This window comes from Rhinopithecus bieti, unplaced genomic scaffold (assembly GCF_001698545.2).
Source record: "Rhinopithecus bieti isolate Rb0 unplaced genomic scaffold, ASM169854v2 scaffold_35291, whole genome shotgun sequence".
In the NCBI taxonomy this organism is placed as follows: Eukaryota; Metazoa; Chordata; class Mammalia; order Primates; family Cercopithecidae; genus Rhinopithecus; species Rhinopithecus bieti.
The window spans coordinates 778,360-797,382 of record NW_016814978.1 but is presented as its reverse complement, the minus strand read 5'-3'; the positions used below and the strand labels follow the sequence as shown (position 1 = coordinate 797,382).

Sequence of the window (19,023 nt, the reverse complement as noted above, 5' to 3'; positions counted from 1 at the left end):
ATATATATATATATATATATATATATATTCTTCAAAACAGGTGGTGCCAGGAGAGACTGCACTGGCGTTTTACAGAGCTAAGAATCCTACTGACAAACCAGTAATTGGAATTTCTACATACAATGTTGTTCCATTTGAAGCTGGACAGTATTTCAATAAAATACAGGTAAAAGAAAGTGTAAACTTTACAGAATATGATAAAGGTACATGAAACTGTTTAGTATGAAACTTAGTGTTTTTAGTAGATCTTGTGATTTCTGAAAACTAATTTCTTCTAAATATCAAGCTATTTTTCTTCACTATCTATACCTGCTATGCAGATATTGAGAACCAAACCAAATGAATATCTGCTTTTAAGATTAGAATTTGTTCTTGATCCTTAAAGCAGAATTCATTGAGATGAAAAGATGCTCTTATCACAGAACTGTGTATTTAACCATATGCTTATTAAAATCAAGAAGTGTACTAGAATGCTAAAAGAACTGTATAGTTTGTTATGCAATATGAGAATAGAAATGTTATTAAAGTCTTTCTATAATTTCCAGTGCTTCTGTTTTGAAGAACAAAGGCTTAATCCCCAAGAGGAAGTAGACATGCCAGTGTTTTTCTACATTGATCCTGAATTTGCTGAAGATCCAAGAATGATTAATGTTGATCTTATCACTCTTTCTTACACTTTTTTTGAAGCAAAGGAAGGGCACACATTGCCAGTTCCAGGATATAATTGAAGTCAGCAACTAAGTCTTCCTTCAAAGTTGATTTTTGGGAAAATCATGTATCCTATCTTCTCAAAGGAGAAATACTGTACAATAATATGGAGCCTTATATTTTAAATAATTACTTTTTCTCAACTAATTTATTTCACTTAAAATTGAGAGAACAAGTTCAGCTTTTGTCATAAGAAACCCACATACCTAGCTAGCATATATGATTGACTATTCAATACCATACTGAAGAGTTTGATAATATTAAGCCACTTTGTTTTTTAAATACGCAGGCATGGGTTCATCTTAATTCTATAATTCTGTTCCAGATTATTAACTCTTCATACTTACAGCAATGAATCTGACAATGTTTTTCAAAAAGGTATGATCAGGGTTATTTGTTTCAAGTCATAGGCCGGAACTTCTGACCATGTTTATTGTATCAAAAAGAGTTGGTTGCTGTTTTCCTTATGAACAGTCAGTATTTTAAAAGCTCAAAGTAGAAGAGGAGTCACTAAGCCCTAACAGCTTGTTCAAAGATTTAAATTCTTACTTCAAATTTGATTTGTGCTTTAAGATTCAGGGCTATTTTATATTCAGAGTTCTGAATAGATGATTACTTTGGAATTGTAGTATCATGAAATTGAAATAAAATACATCTAGGCTGCTAGCCAAAGCGTCATCATTACAAGCCCATGAATGTTAAAATGTACAGGTGGGATTGTGAAGATTTACTGACATCAAAAGTTCTGGAAAAAAACCTTTGTAAAAAAGAAAAAAAGTATTAAATTATTTTAATAGTGATTTATTTGTCATCAAATGTACAACTTATTCTAAATATTTTCATTTTCTGTGTTCCAAATAGAAATGTTAAGTTGCAGTAAAAAGAGAAAGACTATTTAGCATTACAAAGAATCATATTTCAAGGCCGTCCAATGTAGAGTCCAGTGACCTGTTCAGGACACCTGAAATATAATTAAATGACAATCATCAAGGTTTTAACAATTTACAATTCTAAACCAGAGGATTATAAAGAAGTGCAAATTGACTTTTACATTCAACTTTAGTTAAATGAAAGCACTCAGTATTCTTCCTGAATAATACATTCAGTTTCTCACATTTTATGCTTTCATCTATTCAGAATTATTTTGTAGTAAAATAATCTACTCTTATCACAGCTGTGTGATGATTTCTAAATGTAGGAGGGCCTGTGAAATATATGACACTGCAGTTAAATTGGTTGGCCTAAGGACTAAGTAATTTTTCTTCTGCTGAAGTTTTAAGTGAGTAATTGTTTCCAACAAGTTTTGTTGAAATCTCACGCTATTGTCAGGAATCAGTGTTATCCTGGAACTGTTATTCTTCTATTTAATCTTCATTATAGCAGAAATGTTCCAGCGTGGCTTTGACGTGGTGGCAGGTATTGTCTTCCAGGCTTCAAAGCTGCACAGTCTACCCTTTAGAGAGTTGGCACCTTTGATGTGGCTAGTGAGCTGATCATCCACTTTCTTCTAAAATAAAGAGAAGAAAATGGCCAGTATTCATCCTGTCCTCTTTCCCCATTCCTTGATAACTCTCTTGTCTTTACTGGGAGGCTGGGGAGCCACAGTCTAGTAGAAGAAAGGTAAGAATGTGCTTCTTCCATAGGGGAGGGTATAAGGGGAATAAATAAGTTTAATAGTTCATTGGTGATCATTAAATAGTAAATACATGGGATTATAGTGCTGAAAATAGGAAAAACTCAGACCTATTTGGAGTACTAACAGTAAATGGGCCTACTGGTACCGGTTAACAAGTATTAACCGCACATAAAAGACAAATGCCTGATTTCAGTGCTACTCCTACTGCTCATCTATTTTGTTAGCATTAATATTTCTATACCATAAACTACTATATTTCTAAGTCTTATTTACAGATGAGAAAATCACAAAGAATGAATCTCATTAGTGAACAATGGTTCAGCACAATTGGAATGATTCAGGGGAACTCATATTTCAAAGTGACAGACTCAGATGGCTCTTATAAAATATAAATACTAAATATGTAAAGTGATAATTATACTGAAATTATATGGAATTAAGTTGTATAAGTTGAAGTCTTTACCTCAGTCACCGTGATTTTCAGTTCCTTTGTGTTGGTGAACATCAATTTCTTCATAAATAGCTCTGAAACAAAGCCATCACAGCAAAAGGGTTATATATCAATTTCAAAGTGCTATTTTCGTTTTTAACTGCCAGCACCGTAATTAAAATTGAGCTGTTTTGGAGTTCCGGCTATATATGAGTTAAAATAAGTTTCTGCCCTGAAGTGTATATTCTAGTTTTCTTAAATTCTAATGTTGCACTTCCTTTTTTTTTTTTGGAGACAGAGTCTCACTCTTTTGTCCAGGCCGGAGTGCAATGGTGCTTTCTTGGCTCACTGCAACATCTGCTTCCCGGGTTCAAGTGATACTCCTGCCTCAGCCTCCTGAGTAGCTGGGATTACAGGGACATGCCACCATGCCCAGCTAATTGTTTTGTATTTTAAGTAGAGACAGGGTTTCACCATGTTGGCCAGGCTCGTCTCAAACTCCTGACCTCAGGTGATCTGCCTGCCTCCGCCTCATAAAATGCTGGGATTACAGGTGTGAGCCACCAAACCTGCCCTTAATGTTGCAATACCTATGCCTCTTAAAAGTATGTATTTTATAGAACCAATTAATTTTTTATTGTGCAATATGGCTCAAATTTGGACAGTTTATGTTTTGCTTAAAAAAGTCTTCAGTACTTCTGGTTTCAAACATTTTTTAAAAATATTAGGACAAGTGTAGTGGCTCACACCTATAATCCCAGCATTCTGGGAGGCTGAGGTAGGTGGATCGCTTGAGTCCAGGATTTCAAGACCAGTCTGAACAACATGGCAAAATACCATCTCTACAAAAAATATAAAAATTGCCAGGTGTGGTGGTACAGGCCTGTTGTCCCAGGTACTCAGGAAGCTGAGGTGGGAGGATCACTTGAGCCTAGGAGGTGGAGACTGCAGTGAGCTGAGATCCTGCCACCGCACTCCAGCCTGGGCTACAGAGCAAGACTCTTATCTTAAAAAAAAAAAAATAAATCTTCCAGTTTATTTAACCTATGTGATTATAGTCCAGACTCCTCAGCCACCTGTAGCTCGTCACTGTCATTTCTGTACATTTTTTATATTGTATTTTTTCAATGACATCCTTCATTCGTTTTTCTTTTCTTTTTTTTTTTTTTTTTTGAGACAGGGTTTCACTCTGTCACTCAGGCTGGAGTGCAGTGGTGCAGTCATGACTTATTGCAGCTTCAACCTCCCAGGTTCAAGTGATCCTCCCATTTCAGCCTCTCAAAATGTTGGGATTAGAGGCATGAGCCACCATGCCAGGCCCATTCAGTTCTTTATATGTATCTTACATATGTCTGTAGCTGGAAAATATCTATAACTGAAAGCACAGCATTCATATATACAGTATAGCAAAACATAGCTGAGGAAAAATCTCAAAAATCACAGCATTGTGAAACTATGATCACCAAGTTCATAAGGCCCCAGAATGGTCCTACAATTTTAATGTTTCCCTAAAAAGTTTGGTCTCATCTCCCTCAAAACGATTTCAGTCTTCTTTACTCTCCTCAAACCTCTGACCTCTCTGGTAGAAACCTCATTCTTAATACATTAAATGTCTTGATATGGAAACTTTCTCATTTTCCCATCACTAAATCTTCAAGTTTATCTTCATCTGTATTGTCCGTTATTTCTGTGATCCTATCTATTCCTGGCTTCTGAAGCACTTCACCCAGTTATTCTCCCCTTCCTGAGTCTTCAACCTCTCCTTCTATGCCAGATCCTATTCTTTGACATTCACAGATTCTCCAGCATCTTCCATATCTCCCATTTTATACAAAGTACAGTCTTTAATTCCATCTCTACTTGTAGTAAATGCCTTGGTATCCTCTAGCTACCAAACTCCCCCCACCCCGCCTTTTTTTTTTTTTTTTTTGAGGTAGAGTTTCACTCTTGTTGCCCGTGCTAGAGTGCAATAGTGTGATCTCAGCTCACTGCAACCTCTACCTCCTGGGTTCAAACAATTCTCCTGCCTCCTTCTCCTGAGTAGTTGGAATTACAGGCACCCGCCACCATGCCTGGCTAATTTTTGTATTTTTAGTAGAGACGGTTTTGCCATGTTGGCCAGGCTGGTCTCGAACTCCTGACCTCAGGCGATCTGCCCACCTTGGCCTTCCAAAGTGCTGGGATTATAGGCATGAGCCACCGTGCCTGGCCCAAAACCCATTTTCATCACTGCTTCTCATTTAAGTTCTAAGAAGTTACCTGCACTTACTGTCTCTACTTAATCTCTTATGTGCTTTTCAGATGCACTGAAATTTGGGTTCTATATCCATCAGTCCATCAAAGTAGCTTTACTAAAATCATCAAGTGATCTCTAATCCATTATCTAGTTTTCAGTTCTCATCTTACTTGTCTGCCCCTAGCACTGTTCTTCACAGTTGTACTCACTTCTCTTTGCTTCCAAATTACAGTTTCCTCATCTGGTACTGAGCTCCCTTTTAACTTTCTTTACTCTTGGCTTTAGCATTTCCATTTCCTTGAATGTGCCAGAACTCTGTCCTCTGGGTCTTTGTACAGGCTGTTCCTTGGGCCTACAATATTCATTTCCAAACTTTTAACTAAGAATTGCGGGCCTCAGCTTTTAATGCTACCTGAAGCTTTCTCTAACCCCCATTTAAATTAGTTGTTACACACTTTCAAGTTGCCATATTCTTTCATAACATTAACACGAATTGTAAACCTGTATTTGGTGATTTGTCTAATTTCTGTGTCCATGCTACATTTAATCTCTGTGAGGATAAGGGAGCATGTTTCTTGCTCAAAATTATAAATTAGTCCAGTCATAGTCCCTGGCACATAATATTGAAATAAATGAATCGTGTATATCTTCATAAACATACTGTTTGTCCTGGTAGAGCAAAAATTGCCAACCTGGGGTTCATGGACAACCAGTGATGTGGAAAAACCGAGTAATTTCCTGCAAGATTCTGTACTTTTCCTTGGAGAGAAGTCCCTGAATTTCATGGGACTTTCAAAAGAACTGAGACATTCTGACCCCCAGAAAGAAAGACCCATCACAGGGATAAAGAGTTCCAAAGCTTCACCTCTTCAGCTTTTTACTGTCTCTCCCACCTCCAGTCTCTGTGACACTGCCATATCTACATACAGCAAGCTCCTAATTTGAATAGAATCAAGAAATTTTCCACTACCTATTTGGATGGAGAAAAAACAAGTTTCTAGAAAGCATACCTAGTTTAGTGCTAGTTTCTTAAACCACTAATATGATCAGTGATATATCTACTCTATCAGGCAGAATGACTTAGAGAAATTTCTCAAACCTGAGTTAGGAAAAAATACATAGTGGACTCCTAAGTCCCTTAACATCTGCTCATAAATTAAGTCAACCATTACATTGAGGGATTAAACCAGGGACCATAATATCAAATGTCTACACATGTCACCCAAAGAAGAGATGCAGAGGGTTGGGTGGGGCTGTAAGCAGATAGGAAGGGTCTCCAGGGACTATAGGAATACAATCAACTTGATTAATCACCTGCTTTTTTCCCCAAACCCTGTGTGGAATGCAGCCAGCTAGCTGGTTTAAACCAGCTCATGACAGACCTCAGAAATTTACAGATGGATCCCAGTGTACTTGCTTCATTACCATAACATGTGACCTTTGTGCTGAAATAACTCACTGCATCTGTACAACTGCAACCCCTCTCCATACAATAACATACCCTCTTCCCTATCACCCCATAAAACCCTCCTGTCACTTTCCTGCTTTGGAGACTGTGCCCAGTGGTTTATTTGTGACAAGTAATAAAACTCCTATTGCTCAAAGCCTACATTCTTGGTTGGTTATAGTGGCTCAAGTGGCTCATGCCTATAATCCCAGCACTTTGGAAGGCTGAGACAGGAGGATTGCTTGAGCCCAGGAGTTCAAAACTAGCCTGGTCTACATAGACCCCCTTCTCTATAAAAAAAGAAAAAATTAAAAGGCTGGGCACGATGGCTTACACCTATAATCCCAGCACTTTTTGGGAGGCTCAGGCTCAAGTTCAAGGTAAATGAACTTGAGACAGAGTTCAAGACCAGCCTGGGCAACATGGCAAAACCCTGTCTCTACTAAAAATACAAAAAATTAGCCAGGCGTGGTGGTACCTGTCTGTGGTCCCAGCTACTCAGGAGAGGCATGAGAATTGCTTGAGCCTGGGAGGCGGTAGTTGCAGTGAGCCAAGATCACCCCACTGTACTCCAGCCTGATAGAGTGACACTCTGTCTCAAAAAAAAAAATTAGCCAGGCATGGTGGCGTGCCCCAATAGTCTCAGCTACTCAGGAGGCTGAGTAGGGAGGGCTGCTTCAGCCTCATAAGTCAAGGCTACAGTAAGCCATGATCATGCCACTTTATTCTAGTTTGAGTGACACAGCGAGACCCTGTCAAAAAATAAATAAATAAATAACCTGTGTTCTCAAGGAGGGTTGTCTGTTACTCACCAGATGAATGAATCTCAGGTTTTTTTGGGGGGTAACAAGTCCGGCACCCCATATGGGACCCAGGGTTGAGCCCTGACTTGACCTCCCTTATAGGCTCCTGGCAGGCAAAGCAGTGGGCTGTGGAAGCATGCCTGGGCCAACTCATCTCAGTTGCCAAGAGGGAGACTAGAGAAAGGCCTTGGGACCCCCAAACTGGTGTCTAGTGTAGTCCACTAACCAGCACCACAAGATCTCTCTGGGAGAGTAGAAGTGGCTGCCTAGAGTCCAGACCTTTTGTTCGGTGCTCCTTCGAAGCAGCAGCTCCATGAACTACTAAAAGAGTGGTCTGGGTTTTGATCATTAGGATTCTGGGTTGTCAGGATTAGGACCTAGGTCAAGGGATCCAGAATTGTTGAGGAAAAGAACTTCCTTCTTTCAGGTCTGGGAGACTGAGAGACATCGCCATCGTTATAACAAGGGGAATCCCCAACATAAAGGATGCTTATCTTCAGGAGTTGATCCCTATCTGGTATGACTGTAGGGCTCGATAGTCTTCCTTGTCTGTAGCCTGAATGAATATGAAGTCTGGATTCCTCTACCCTTAGTCTGTGGCAACCCCTAAAATATCAGGCTTTGTTTTGCAGCAGTCACAGAAGGACTGCTATTGGTTTGATGAGGAGACCAACTTTCAAAGGGGGCAGTTTTGGTGGGATCATGATCCCTGGAACCAGAATGCAGTGATACAAAGGTTATGTGAACAGAGTGTGTGTGCTTTCTCTGAGGAAACACCTCACTTGATTGATTTACCTACCTCCCCACCACCTGAGCTGGATCCAAAACTACTTTCAGTGTCTCCATGAGATCTCCTGGGAGGCTGCCCGGACTGAACATGACCCAGGGAAAGGAAATCACTGTTAACATTCTCAGCTCCCCAGGACCTCCACTCCAGATGGCTTTGCATAGTGGCAAGCAAAGAGGACCACAAGTATTCAAGCTGAGTTGTAGGATTTGTGTTATCATTAATCTCCAGAGTTCGGAAGCCCCTCAAACTCTGTGCAGAGACCCTAGGATGTGGTGAACCAGGTCTTGGAAGGAGAGCTTGTTAGGGTGCCTCCTCTGGCAATGGAAACTGCATATCAACTCATGACCAAAAAGCAAATGATATATTACTATAATAGAGCCTGGCCCCAGTATTCCCTAGGAGATCAGAAGAGATGGTCTGAACATGGGTCACTTACTACAATTCTCCAGTTGGACTTACTTTGCAAGAAATACGGTAAATGGGAAGAAATACCCTATATGCAATGTTTTATGGCCCTCTATCAAAACCCTGCCCTGCAGATGAAATGCAGAATATGTAAATTGGCCAAAGGGAACTACATTGCCAATTCTAGAAGCCTCTGAAGAGGAAGCACCAGTCATGTGGGGGCCTGTAGGGAAGGGAACAAGAAGAGTCCCTTTATTTCCCTCTCCAAGAGAAGTGAGGCCCTCTAACTCTACTTGGTGCCTGGTACCTTGACCAATACAGGGGCATAGTCCACCTTCTTCCTTGGGAATGGTGCTCTCAGCACCTCCAGGGGAAAGCAAGGGCCCGTTACGTATTTGCCGGGCCCTCCAAACTCTGCAGAGCCAGCAATGGTTCCTGCTATGGCAATAGCAGCCCCCCCCCCGCTGTACTCTTCTTTGCCAGGGAGCACCACTCATAGTGGGAATGCATATAACCCTGGAAGGTGACTGTTCCCACTCAGAGCGTGCCTGTTGGAGAAAGGTTTTGCTCGGGTCTATGTTTTTTAAAACTGTTGACTTGTATAACTGGAAATCCCATAGTAAGGGCTTACGGGTGAGCCCACAAGAGTTCATAACTCACATATGGAGAATATTCTCCACACATAACCCTACCTGGCCAGGTGTGCAGACCTTAACAGCAACCCTACTCACAGCAGAAGATAAATCTGCTACCATGGCCAAAACTGAGGAGGAGGCAGACAATATGTGTGCTGATAACCTGGTGACCTGTCCTGTTGAGGTGTCAGTCCCAATAGCTAACCCAAACTGGGACCCCAATGATGACAAGAATCAAGAGTGGCTTCATCATTATAGGAATATGCTTCTCAGAGGTATGAGGGAAGCAAGCCAGCCCCTGGTCAATTGGGGAAATCTCAGAGAAACAGAACAAGGCCCTAATGAAAATCCATCAGCATTCCTAAATTGATAATAAGAATGCCTCCAGAATTACACCCCTTGGGACCCAGATGACCCAAAAGCCGAGTAGTACTTTAATCCCACTTCATCTCTCAGCCCCAGATATTCAGAGAAAACTCTAAAAATTGGCAATAAGTCCCCACACTCCCCCTTTCCAACTGGTAGACATCTCCTTTAAGGTCTACAGTAAAGAGATGTGGCATCTGATGAAAAGGAGGACAAGAAGATGCAGCAGCTCTACAGACTACTTCAGGAAAACCAGGAAGAAGATGGCATGGGTGAGTGACCAGGGCCCCCGCCATGGAAATCAGGGCCTGCCTACACTGAGGCCCAAACAATGTGCTTACTGGAATCAGAAAGGATGCTGGGAAAGGGAATGTCCAAATCATCCCCAGAGAGGGAAGAAAGAGGACAAGCCTCAGGTACCAGTTGCCTGTAACTGGACAAGAAACTGATGGATGGGGCCATGGGGCTCCCTGCCTGGCTCGTCAAAACAAGATCCACATCTCCCCCCCAGGTTACACAGAATAAGGGGGGCAGCCAGTTGGGTTTTTTAATTTTTTTTATTTTTTTGAGACATAGTCTGTTACCCAGGCTGGAGTGCAGCACCGTGATCATGGCATACTGCAGCCTCCAACTAGGCACAAGCAGTCTGCCTGCCTTAGCCTCTCAAGTAGCTGGGACTAAGGCACACCTGGCTAATTCTTTTTGTTTGTTTGTAGAGACAAGGTCTCGTTATGCTGTCAGGGCTGGTCTTGAACTCCTGGGCTCAAATGATCCTCCAACCTTGGCCTCCCAAAGTGTGGCATTACAGGCATGAGCCACTGCACCTGGCCATCAGCTGAGTTTTTGATCAACACTGTAGCCATGTTTTCTGTGTTGATCACTCCTATCCAGGAGGGAATGTATATAAGGGATGTGTCTCAAAGGAAATAAAAGATTCTTGGAGCCTCCGGTCCATGAAATGGTATCTAAAACTTTGACTCATTCTTTCTTCTGTTCCCCAAATGTCCCATTCTCCTTTTGGACTTCTAAGGTTGGAGCCACAATTTCTCTAAATCAAGACAGGATAGAGGTGTTCTGAGCCCATGGCACTGCCATGCTAGCCCTAGTTCCTGGGGAAGTTCCAAACTTGGGACCTCATAAGACTCCTTGGCTAATGTGGTACTAGATAACTGTATAGCATTAGACTGCCTCTTAGCAGTAACAGGGAGGAGACTGTGCAGTTATTAATTCCTCTTGCTGTACCTGAATAAATACCTCAGGGGAAATAGGAAGTTAACATTAGGAAGGTCCATGCCCAAGCCTCTTGGTTCCACACTTTTAATCAATAGCCATATATATATATATATGTATGTATTTTTTTTTTTTTCAGAGTCTCGCTCTGTTGCCCAGGTTGGAGTGCAGTGATGCATAATCTGGGCTCACTGCAACCTCCACCTCCCGGGTTCAAGCAATTTTTCTGCCTCACCCTCCTGAGTAGCTGGGACTATCAGCGCTCACCACCACACCTGGCTAATTTTTGTATTTTTAGTAGAGATGGGGTTTCACCATGTTGCCCAGGCTGATCTCAAATTCAGGGTGATCCGCCCGCCTTGGCCTCCCAAAGTGCTGATAAGGGAGAAGACCACCCCTCATATCGTCTTATGCCCAATTTCTGCCTCCAAAGAAAGAATTAGTAAAAACTAAAAGGCAGAAGTGAAATCCACAGGCAGACAGCCTGGCGGTGCACCCTGGGCCTGGTAGTTAAGGATTGACCTCTGACAATTGGTTCTGTGATCTATAGATTACAGACATTGTATAGAAAAGCACTGTGAAAATCCCTATCCTGTTTTGTTCCAATCTTATTACCGGTGCATGCAGCCCTCAGTCATGTACCCCCTGCTTGCTCAGTTGATCACGACCCTCACACGCACTCCCTTAGAGTTGTGAGCCCTTAAAAGGGACAGGAATTGCTCACTCTGGGAGTTCGGCTCTTGAGACGGGAGTCTTGCCGATGCCTTCGGCTGAATAAACCCCTTCCTTCTTTAACTAGGTGTCTGAGGAGTTTTGTCTGCAGCTTGGTCCTGCTACACTGGAATTACAGGGGTGAGCCACCACACCCGGCCTAATAGCCATACTTCTAACTCTATTTGAGAAACTCTCAAATTAGCAATACCAAGTGTTACTTGGTTTCTTCCCCTAATGGGGCCACTAATTTTATTGCTCTTACTACTGTTGTTTGGTCCCTGCATCTTTAACCTCTTCGTAAAATTCGTATCTTCTAGATTAGAAAAATTTCAACTGTAGGTGCCTTTGCGACCTATCCTGGGAGATCCTAAAACATATTTAGTTTTAGTGCCTAGAGATTTTCACTCCTCTAACATCTCTGGATACAGTGTCCCTGGATCAACATGAAGAAGTTACAAAAGAATGCCCTCTGACCCTGCCTCCTAAAGAATTTACTTGTGCTAATAAAATTGCTATTGATCAAAACCTGTGTTCTTGGGAAGAGTCGTCTGTTACTCTCCAGGTGAATGAACCCTGGGTTTTCTGGTGGGTAACAGGGCCTGAGGGCTGCAGAGCCTGCCTGTGTAAAGGAGATAGCTACTACTCAGCCCCAGCCCATAGCTGGCATGTAAAAATTCAGGCTTGGCGTTGCCAGAGTATCTAAATGATCAAGAAGTCCAGATTTTTTATTTTCAAATATCCAAGTTTTCAGCTGTTGGCAACTGTGGTCTTATGATACATACTGTTTTTGTCTAAGGTTCCTGGCTTACAACTCCCATAGCCCTTATTACAGTCTTTTGTTATAATGTTGGGTGTGTCAGGCCTTAGGAGCCAGCCTCTGGAAGCAGAATTGCTCTGACCTTCTCTAGTCCTCCTTTCACCTGCCCCAAGGCACCACTCTAATCGCCCACCTTTTTGACTGTGGGTCATAAGAGCCTCCCTAGAGAGAGTCCTGCCCTATACCCTGGGGGAAGGAACTGCTGACATCAAGAAGCTTCCATTAAAAACCCTAGAGGACTGGGTTGGGTTTGGGGTGGGTCGAGTCAGTTTCTGGATAGCTGAACATGTGGAAGTACCTGGAGGGTGGGACTCCAGGGAGGACATGGAAACTCCATGGCCTCTTCATCTGCATCCTTTGCAATGTCCTTTAGAATAAACCAGTAAATGTAAGTATTTCCCTGAGTTCTGTGAGCTGCTCCGGCAAACTAATCAAACCCAAAGAGGCAGGCATGGGAACCCAACTTGAAGCCAGTCAGTCCTAAGTTTGGAGGCCCAGGCTTGTGACTGGTGTCTGGGAAGGTAGGTGTCAGGGTGGTGGGGACTGAGCCCTCAACCTATCTCCAGGTAGATGATGTTGGAATTGAATCAGAGGACACCCAGCTGGTGTCCATTGTAGAATTCATTGCTTGCCTGCTGATGGAGAGAAATCCTCACATATTTGGGGGTCCCAAGTGTCTGCATTCATTGTTACATCAGTGTGAGAGCCAAGGAAAAACATGGTTGAAAGTTTCCCGAACCAGCAATTAATTTTTAAAATGCACATTTTAAATTCTGCACAGGTCAAAAAACAAAAAAACAAAAAAAACCAACTGCAAGCAAGATACAGCCTGTAGGCTGTCAGTTTCCGAACAATGATTTCCAAAAAACGTGCTTTAATAATTTTTAACAATTTGGGGAGTAACCTTCAGTCACTCAAAGTATATTAAAGTTCTAAGGACCTTACCATTCCACTGATACTTATATATCTTGCCCACTATGAAATCATACAATAATGCTGCTTTAAGGATTTGAAGTAAAAGGTAATTGTTATACTAATGCTTTGGAAGACTAAAATCAAGTTCTAATATAAGATTTTTTTTGGATCAGTTCTTAAAGAGCAGCTAAAATATTCCATCAATGTGGCATAAACTTATGTCACCAGTGACTAGTACCCTTCTCAAGCTAAAGAGAACATGACTTTCTGCCAAGGAATCTACGAGGAGTCCATTAAGCATGTTAGTTCCAGTTACTTCTTAATGTGCAACCCCAGCATTTTTATTTTTTAGTCACACGGCCGGAACGATAAGACCATTAAGAGTAATAGCTGCCATAAAACCTCATAAGGCATTTTTAATAAGGCCATCAATTTCTGGCAAGACCTAAACAAAGTTAAATGTATAACCAAGCCTGTTAGCTCTGCTATCAAAGGGAACCAAGACAAAAAAATCAATTAATCATTTTATAAATGACTTACTCTGTAGTGACAGCAGGAGCTAAGGGATCAAACTCCATTACCTCGTAGTAATTAGGTGGCTGGAGATCACTTTTTGTCATCACTTTAGGCAAAAAAAGAGACCAGTAAACATACATTGTGCTTTTCGAGGAATACATGCAATTGATATTCTTTTTAAAATTTAGACTTCAAATATTAGATCCTAATAAACACAACCAGAACAGACTGGTGTTCCAATGCTACTCCCAAGTTCAACAAATCTGTATATAACAGAAAGGTTTCCAAACCTCAACTAAAGGTTCACTTACCTTAGCAGTCAAAACACAATAGTCAGTTTAACACAAGCATTTTTACAGTCTCTTATAGTCAGTCATAATGGTATCTGCCCTGAATTTGTTTCATTAGCTCAAAAATACAAAGGAGCACCTCTAATTTCTCCTATTTTCAGTTACCAACGAATCTCTGGCAGACTCATATATTCTCGTAAGTTTCCTTATTTGATGCAAATAATAAGGTCCCATGTACCTGGATGATTGCTGGGCAAAGGTGGCAGACTCTGGTTTGATGGTGCTGCTGCAGTGGTTTGTAGACTAACCGGCTGTAGAAACACTGAATTTGAATGTTCCAGAAACTGAAGAAAGCATAACACATGTTCATATAAACATTCTACATTAAGCTTTTCTTTTATTAGACTCCTACACTTCCAAGTACATTGTTCCAAGAACCATATACTTCGAACTGGACAAGAACAAGTTGTTTTTAATTATTACTTTAGTATTTTTAGGTAATCATCACTTAAGAGATTTACTTCATTTCTGCTGGGCATGGTGGCTCATGCCTGTTATCTCAGCAATTTGGGAGGATGAGGCGGGAGGATTACTTGAGCCTAGGAGTTCAAGATCAGCCTAGGAAACAGCAAGACCCCAGCTCTAAAAAAAAAAAAAAAAAAAAAAAAAAAAAAAAAAAAAAAGCTGGGCATGGTGGCTCGCACCTGTAGTCGCAGCTACCCCAGAGACCAAAGCAGGAGGATCGCTTGAGCTTAGGGGTTTGAAGCTGCAGTGAGTTATGATCATATGATCTTGCTATATATTCTAGCCTAGGTGACTGAGTGAGACTCTATCTCAAAGGCAAGAATTTACTATATGTTTGTCTGGATTTATGCCTAATGCACCCCATTTCCCATAGAAACTGAAAACAAAACAAAACAAAACAAAACATATATTGCTTTTAAAAATGAAGCAGATTCAATGGCTCAGGCCAGATTCTCTGTTGTTTCACTCTGAATATAAAATCTGAGTCCTGAGTAGGAAAAAAAAAAATCTTAAATCTATAGAGAGGCACTCAGTGACACAACAAAATCAGGACTGATAAAAGATTAAAATCATAATTAGAAATTTCTCAGAATTTTCCTCATTCATTCCACAAATATATCCTGAGTACCTATCAGCTGCCAGGCACTATTAATAAAGCAATAAAGCAGACCAAGTTCCTGCCCTGATGACGCAGACAATCAACAAATGTAAACAGATATCCAATGGCATGTGCTCTAATATAAAAGCAGAGTGGTGGGTGGGAGAGAGACTGAAGTAGAATACTGCTCTAATAGGTCGTGGTCAGGAAATGTCTCATCATTGGGGGCATTTAAGCAATGCTTGACTAAAGTGAGTCTTGTGGTTACTGAAGAGGACACAAGTTCACAGTCTCTGAAGTGGGGATGGCCAGTGTGGTTAGAACAGAGTGAGCCAAGGTAGAGAGGGGCAGGAGGTGAGGCTGGAGCGGTGACAGGTGTGGTCAGACCAGCATTTCAGGCATTTACTGAGTAAAATGGAGTGAGGAAGAAACTCATAGGTGGGTTTAGAGCAAATGAGTGACATAATATGACTTTACTTTTGAAAAGAATGCCCCAGTTTTTGTTTTGAGAACAGATTTTGAGGTGGGCAGGAGGGATGCGAAGGGAGGCAAAGGTTGAAACGGCTTCCCTTAGGGGCCACTGCAATGTCCACCTGATGGTGGCTTGGACTAAGATGCAGAAGTGGAGGTATTAAGAAGTGGCTGGATAATTGACATATTTTAAAAGTAAAAGTAAAAAGGTGGATGTCAAACACTATTACCCAAGGTTTTTGACCTATGCAGCAAAGAGTAGAGTGGCCATTGACTGAGGTGGAAAGCCTGCAGGAAGGGCAGGTTGAGAGTGGAGGCCATTGACTGAGGTGGGAAGTCTACAGGAAGGGCAGGTTGAGAGTGGAGACTGGGAAGAAATCAAGAGAAGATATTAAGTGGAAAGTGGATATATGAGTTCTGAGTTTAGAGAAGGGGTCTGACCTACAAGAGATACAAACTTGTAGGTTGTCAGAAATTGAATGGTTATTTCAAGGTATGAGACCAAAAGACCACAGAGGAATGAATGTAGATAGAGAAGTCTGAAGCCTGATCCCTGGGGTCTCCAGCAATGAAAGATCAGTAGAGGAGGAAGAGCCAGCAAAAGAGATGGAGAAGAAATGAAAGTGAGGCAGGAGAAGAACCAAAGTGACTGATGTCTGAAAGCCATGTGTGCAAGAAGGAGGAAGTGAACGATTTTGTCATTTGTTGCTGATAAATTAGATAAAATGAGGGACTATGGAACTGCAGTTCTAAATTTCATAATACAGAAGTCACCAGTGATCTTGACAAGAGTTATGTCCACAGAGTGGTAGAAGAGCGTGTCTGAAGTCTGTCAAAGAGAATACAAGCAAAGGAAGTGGAGACAGCAATTACAAACTCCAAAAAAATTTTGATCCTTAACCATCTTGCCAACAGGGGCTGTGCATCAACACAATACTGAGCAGAACATGGGAATTAATGACCGTGAGTTCTTTTCTGGCCACAAGAATCTGCTGACTAGGTGCACTGCTAGAAAAGAATCTTGTTACTTACGTTATCATATGCGTGGCTTGAGGTGAGGTTTTGGCTGATCCTTTGGGAAAACCTAGGATAGTGTGATAACACAGAATGATTACCCTACAGTGAGAACACAAATGCAAAAAGTAAGATCATTTTCCTAGTCTAAAAACAAAACCTAAAATGTACCTTCAGACCGCATAATGTGTCATTTTGTAATAACTATTTATAAAACAATTGGTTTTTCAGTGCACATCAGGTTATGATGCCATGGGCAGTGGGAGCCCTGAGACTGTGGAGTATGCACACAACACTAAGAACAGAGCCTTTAGTCTTTCCATCAGAGTAGCTGCCACCCCATCGTGTCCTAAAGGATGAGAAGTAGTATAGAACACAGGTTAACAAGAAAGCTGTGAGGGTTCCAGTCCAGGATAAAGCGGAGCAAACGTACTGCACCCTGTCTCTCCACTGAATGTCACTTAAAGGTGGACAGAATGCACAGAGCAACTATTTGAGGACTCTGAAATAGGAGCAGCCTCATTGGGAAAGAAGATCAGAATTCAAGTATCACTGAACTATTGGTGAATTTACCGTTTTCTGTCCCTTCGTATTTCCTGACCAAATGCAATGCAGCCTGAACCCTAGGCATCAATGAGAACAGGCAGAGCTCTAGGAGAAGCCTCATTCTCAAGGAGCAGGAAAGGGAAAATAATCCTAACACTTAGAATGTGGAAATCTCTTGTCCCATTTTTGTCCTCTTCTCTCTGTTCTCTCACACCCCAAACCACAGGCAACCCCAAAGTGGCTGTAGCGACAGCAGAGGCAATGGGACCTGTAGGAAACTGAAACAGTGAGAAGAATCTTCTTCTTCAATAGGAGCTGTGATACCCACAGCTTTTTTCCTTTCTCCTGCCATTTAGTTACAGACATAAGCATAGTCAAGGAAATGTGTGGTATCATAGGGTAACTAAAGCTCCAGCTTTATGACTGGAGAAACAAAAACGGGAGTCCCAGGAAACTAGAAAGTGCCAGATAAATCACAATGATGGAGGACTCAGGAAAACAACCCCATGAAGTTGTTTATGAAATACTGAGCTCAGCCCCCAGATCCCACCTCAGTCACGATGCCAAAAATGGTGACAAGTGAACAAACCACCTGCCATCTGGACCTTAGATTGACCATAGGATGGAACATACATAAGACATATCTGAAGGGCACTGCAAAGGCTTTGAAAATGTAGCTGACATTGGAGCCACCCCCCATAGAAGAAGGGTAAAATTGTGGTATGAATCTAGCCAGGTTGTTTACATACTAAAATAAAAACATCAGCATTCTTGATATGATTTAAATTAAGACCAAGAGTCTCCTAATAAAACATAAAAAATGCCCAAGATAGAATCCAAAATTATGAGGCATTTGAAGAACCATGAAAACTTCAGCTTGCATGAGAAGACAATAACAGATGTCAATGCCAAGAGGACACAGATGTTAATTATCTCAGAGATATTTAAGGCAGCTATTGTACACATGCTCCAAAGAACTGCAAACAATCTTTAAAAAAAAAAATCACGGAAAAATAAAGTCACAGCAAAAACACAAAATATAAAGAACCAAAATGAAATTTCAGAACTAAAACCCCAATAACTGAATTAAAAAAAAAAACTTACAGAATGAGCTCAATAGCAAAATGGAAATGACAGAGGAAACAGTCGGTGAACGTGAACATAAATCACAACGTATCCAATCTAAACAGAGAGAAGAATAAAACAGACCAACAAACAGGACCCCAAACACCTATGAGACAATGGCAGAGGTCTAAAATTTGTGTCATCAGGGTTCCGGCAGGAGAGCAGAAAGATTGTAGTTCTGAAAAAAAGACTAAAAACATCACAAGTTTGGTGAAAGACATAAAGCCACAAACCACATTCAAGAAGTTCCATTAGTGGGTTAAATGGTGGCCCCCCAAAAGCTATGCTCATGTCCTAATTCTCAGAATCAGTTTCTGAGGACCAGCAACTTTTTGACAGTCACCCAAGGGATTTTTATGCATACTGAATTATTAGATCCAGTAGGCTACAGATTAAAACAGGCAACTATTAGCTGAAATTTGACTCTTAATGAATTTTATAGATACTTGTTGTTAATGGGATTTTATCTGTATTATTCTTTCTCATATTACCCAACAAGATTAGCAAGACAACTATAACAGAATCACCGACTTTAAACCACATTATTTACCAAGCAACTTCAATCTGCCTATATGTCACCATTTACTTGTATTGTATGTAGCCAAGACACGAGGTAGCCAACCAAAGAAACTGACCTAACTCAGTATCTTCATGAGAGAGCCATTGACACTTTATCATTTCCCAACACATGAATCCTTTCTTCTCTTCCTCCCTTATATTTTGCTCTTTTTTCTTCCCAGTTTGATTCTTCTTTTTCATTTTCCTCCCTCTGCCCCTCCCTCTTTTAAATATAGAAAAGTAATTCA

The 19,023-nt window shown here is 41.1% G+C and overlaps 2 protein-coding genes across 5 annotated transcripts in view; one reads left to right on the top strand and one right to left on the bottom strand.

The window, feature by feature from the left end:
* Positions 1 to 11,925, top strand: part of COX11 (cytochrome c oxidase copper chaperone COX11) — a 17,771-nt gene extending 5,846 nt beyond the window's left edge. Inside the window, exons 3-6 of one of the 4 annotated variants that reach the window (XM_017852862.1) lie at positions 41 to 166; positions 7,688 to 7,777; positions 9,630 to 9,728; positions 11,486 to 11,925. In XM_017852862.1, the coding sequence (XP_017708351.1) occupies positions 41 to 166; positions 7,688 to 7,777; positions 9,630 to 9,728; positions 11,486 to 11,542 (372 nt within the window). In that variant the 3' untranslated portion in view covers positions 11,543 to 11,925. Of the gene's footprint in view, positions 1 to 40; positions 167 to 545; positions 2,245 to 7,687; positions 7,778 to 9,629; positions 10,075 to 11,485 lie in introns of those variants that run through there. The other 3 variants (XM_017852860.1, XM_017852861.1, XM_017852863.1) reach the window with 3 other exon arrangements.
* Positions 11,926 to 13,668: 1,743 nt separating this feature from the next.
* The window catches only part of TOM1L1 (target of myb1 like 1 membrane trafficking protein), a 47,059-nt gene continuing 41,704 nt past the window's right edge, over positions 13,669 to 19,023 (bottom strand). Inside the window, 3 exon segments of the mRNA XM_017852864.1 lie at positions 13,669 to 13,754; positions 14,177 to 14,282; positions 16,565 to 16,616. Of these exon segments, the coding sequence (XP_017708353.1) occupies positions 13,669 to 13,754; positions 14,177 to 14,282; positions 16,565 to 16,616 (244 nt within the window).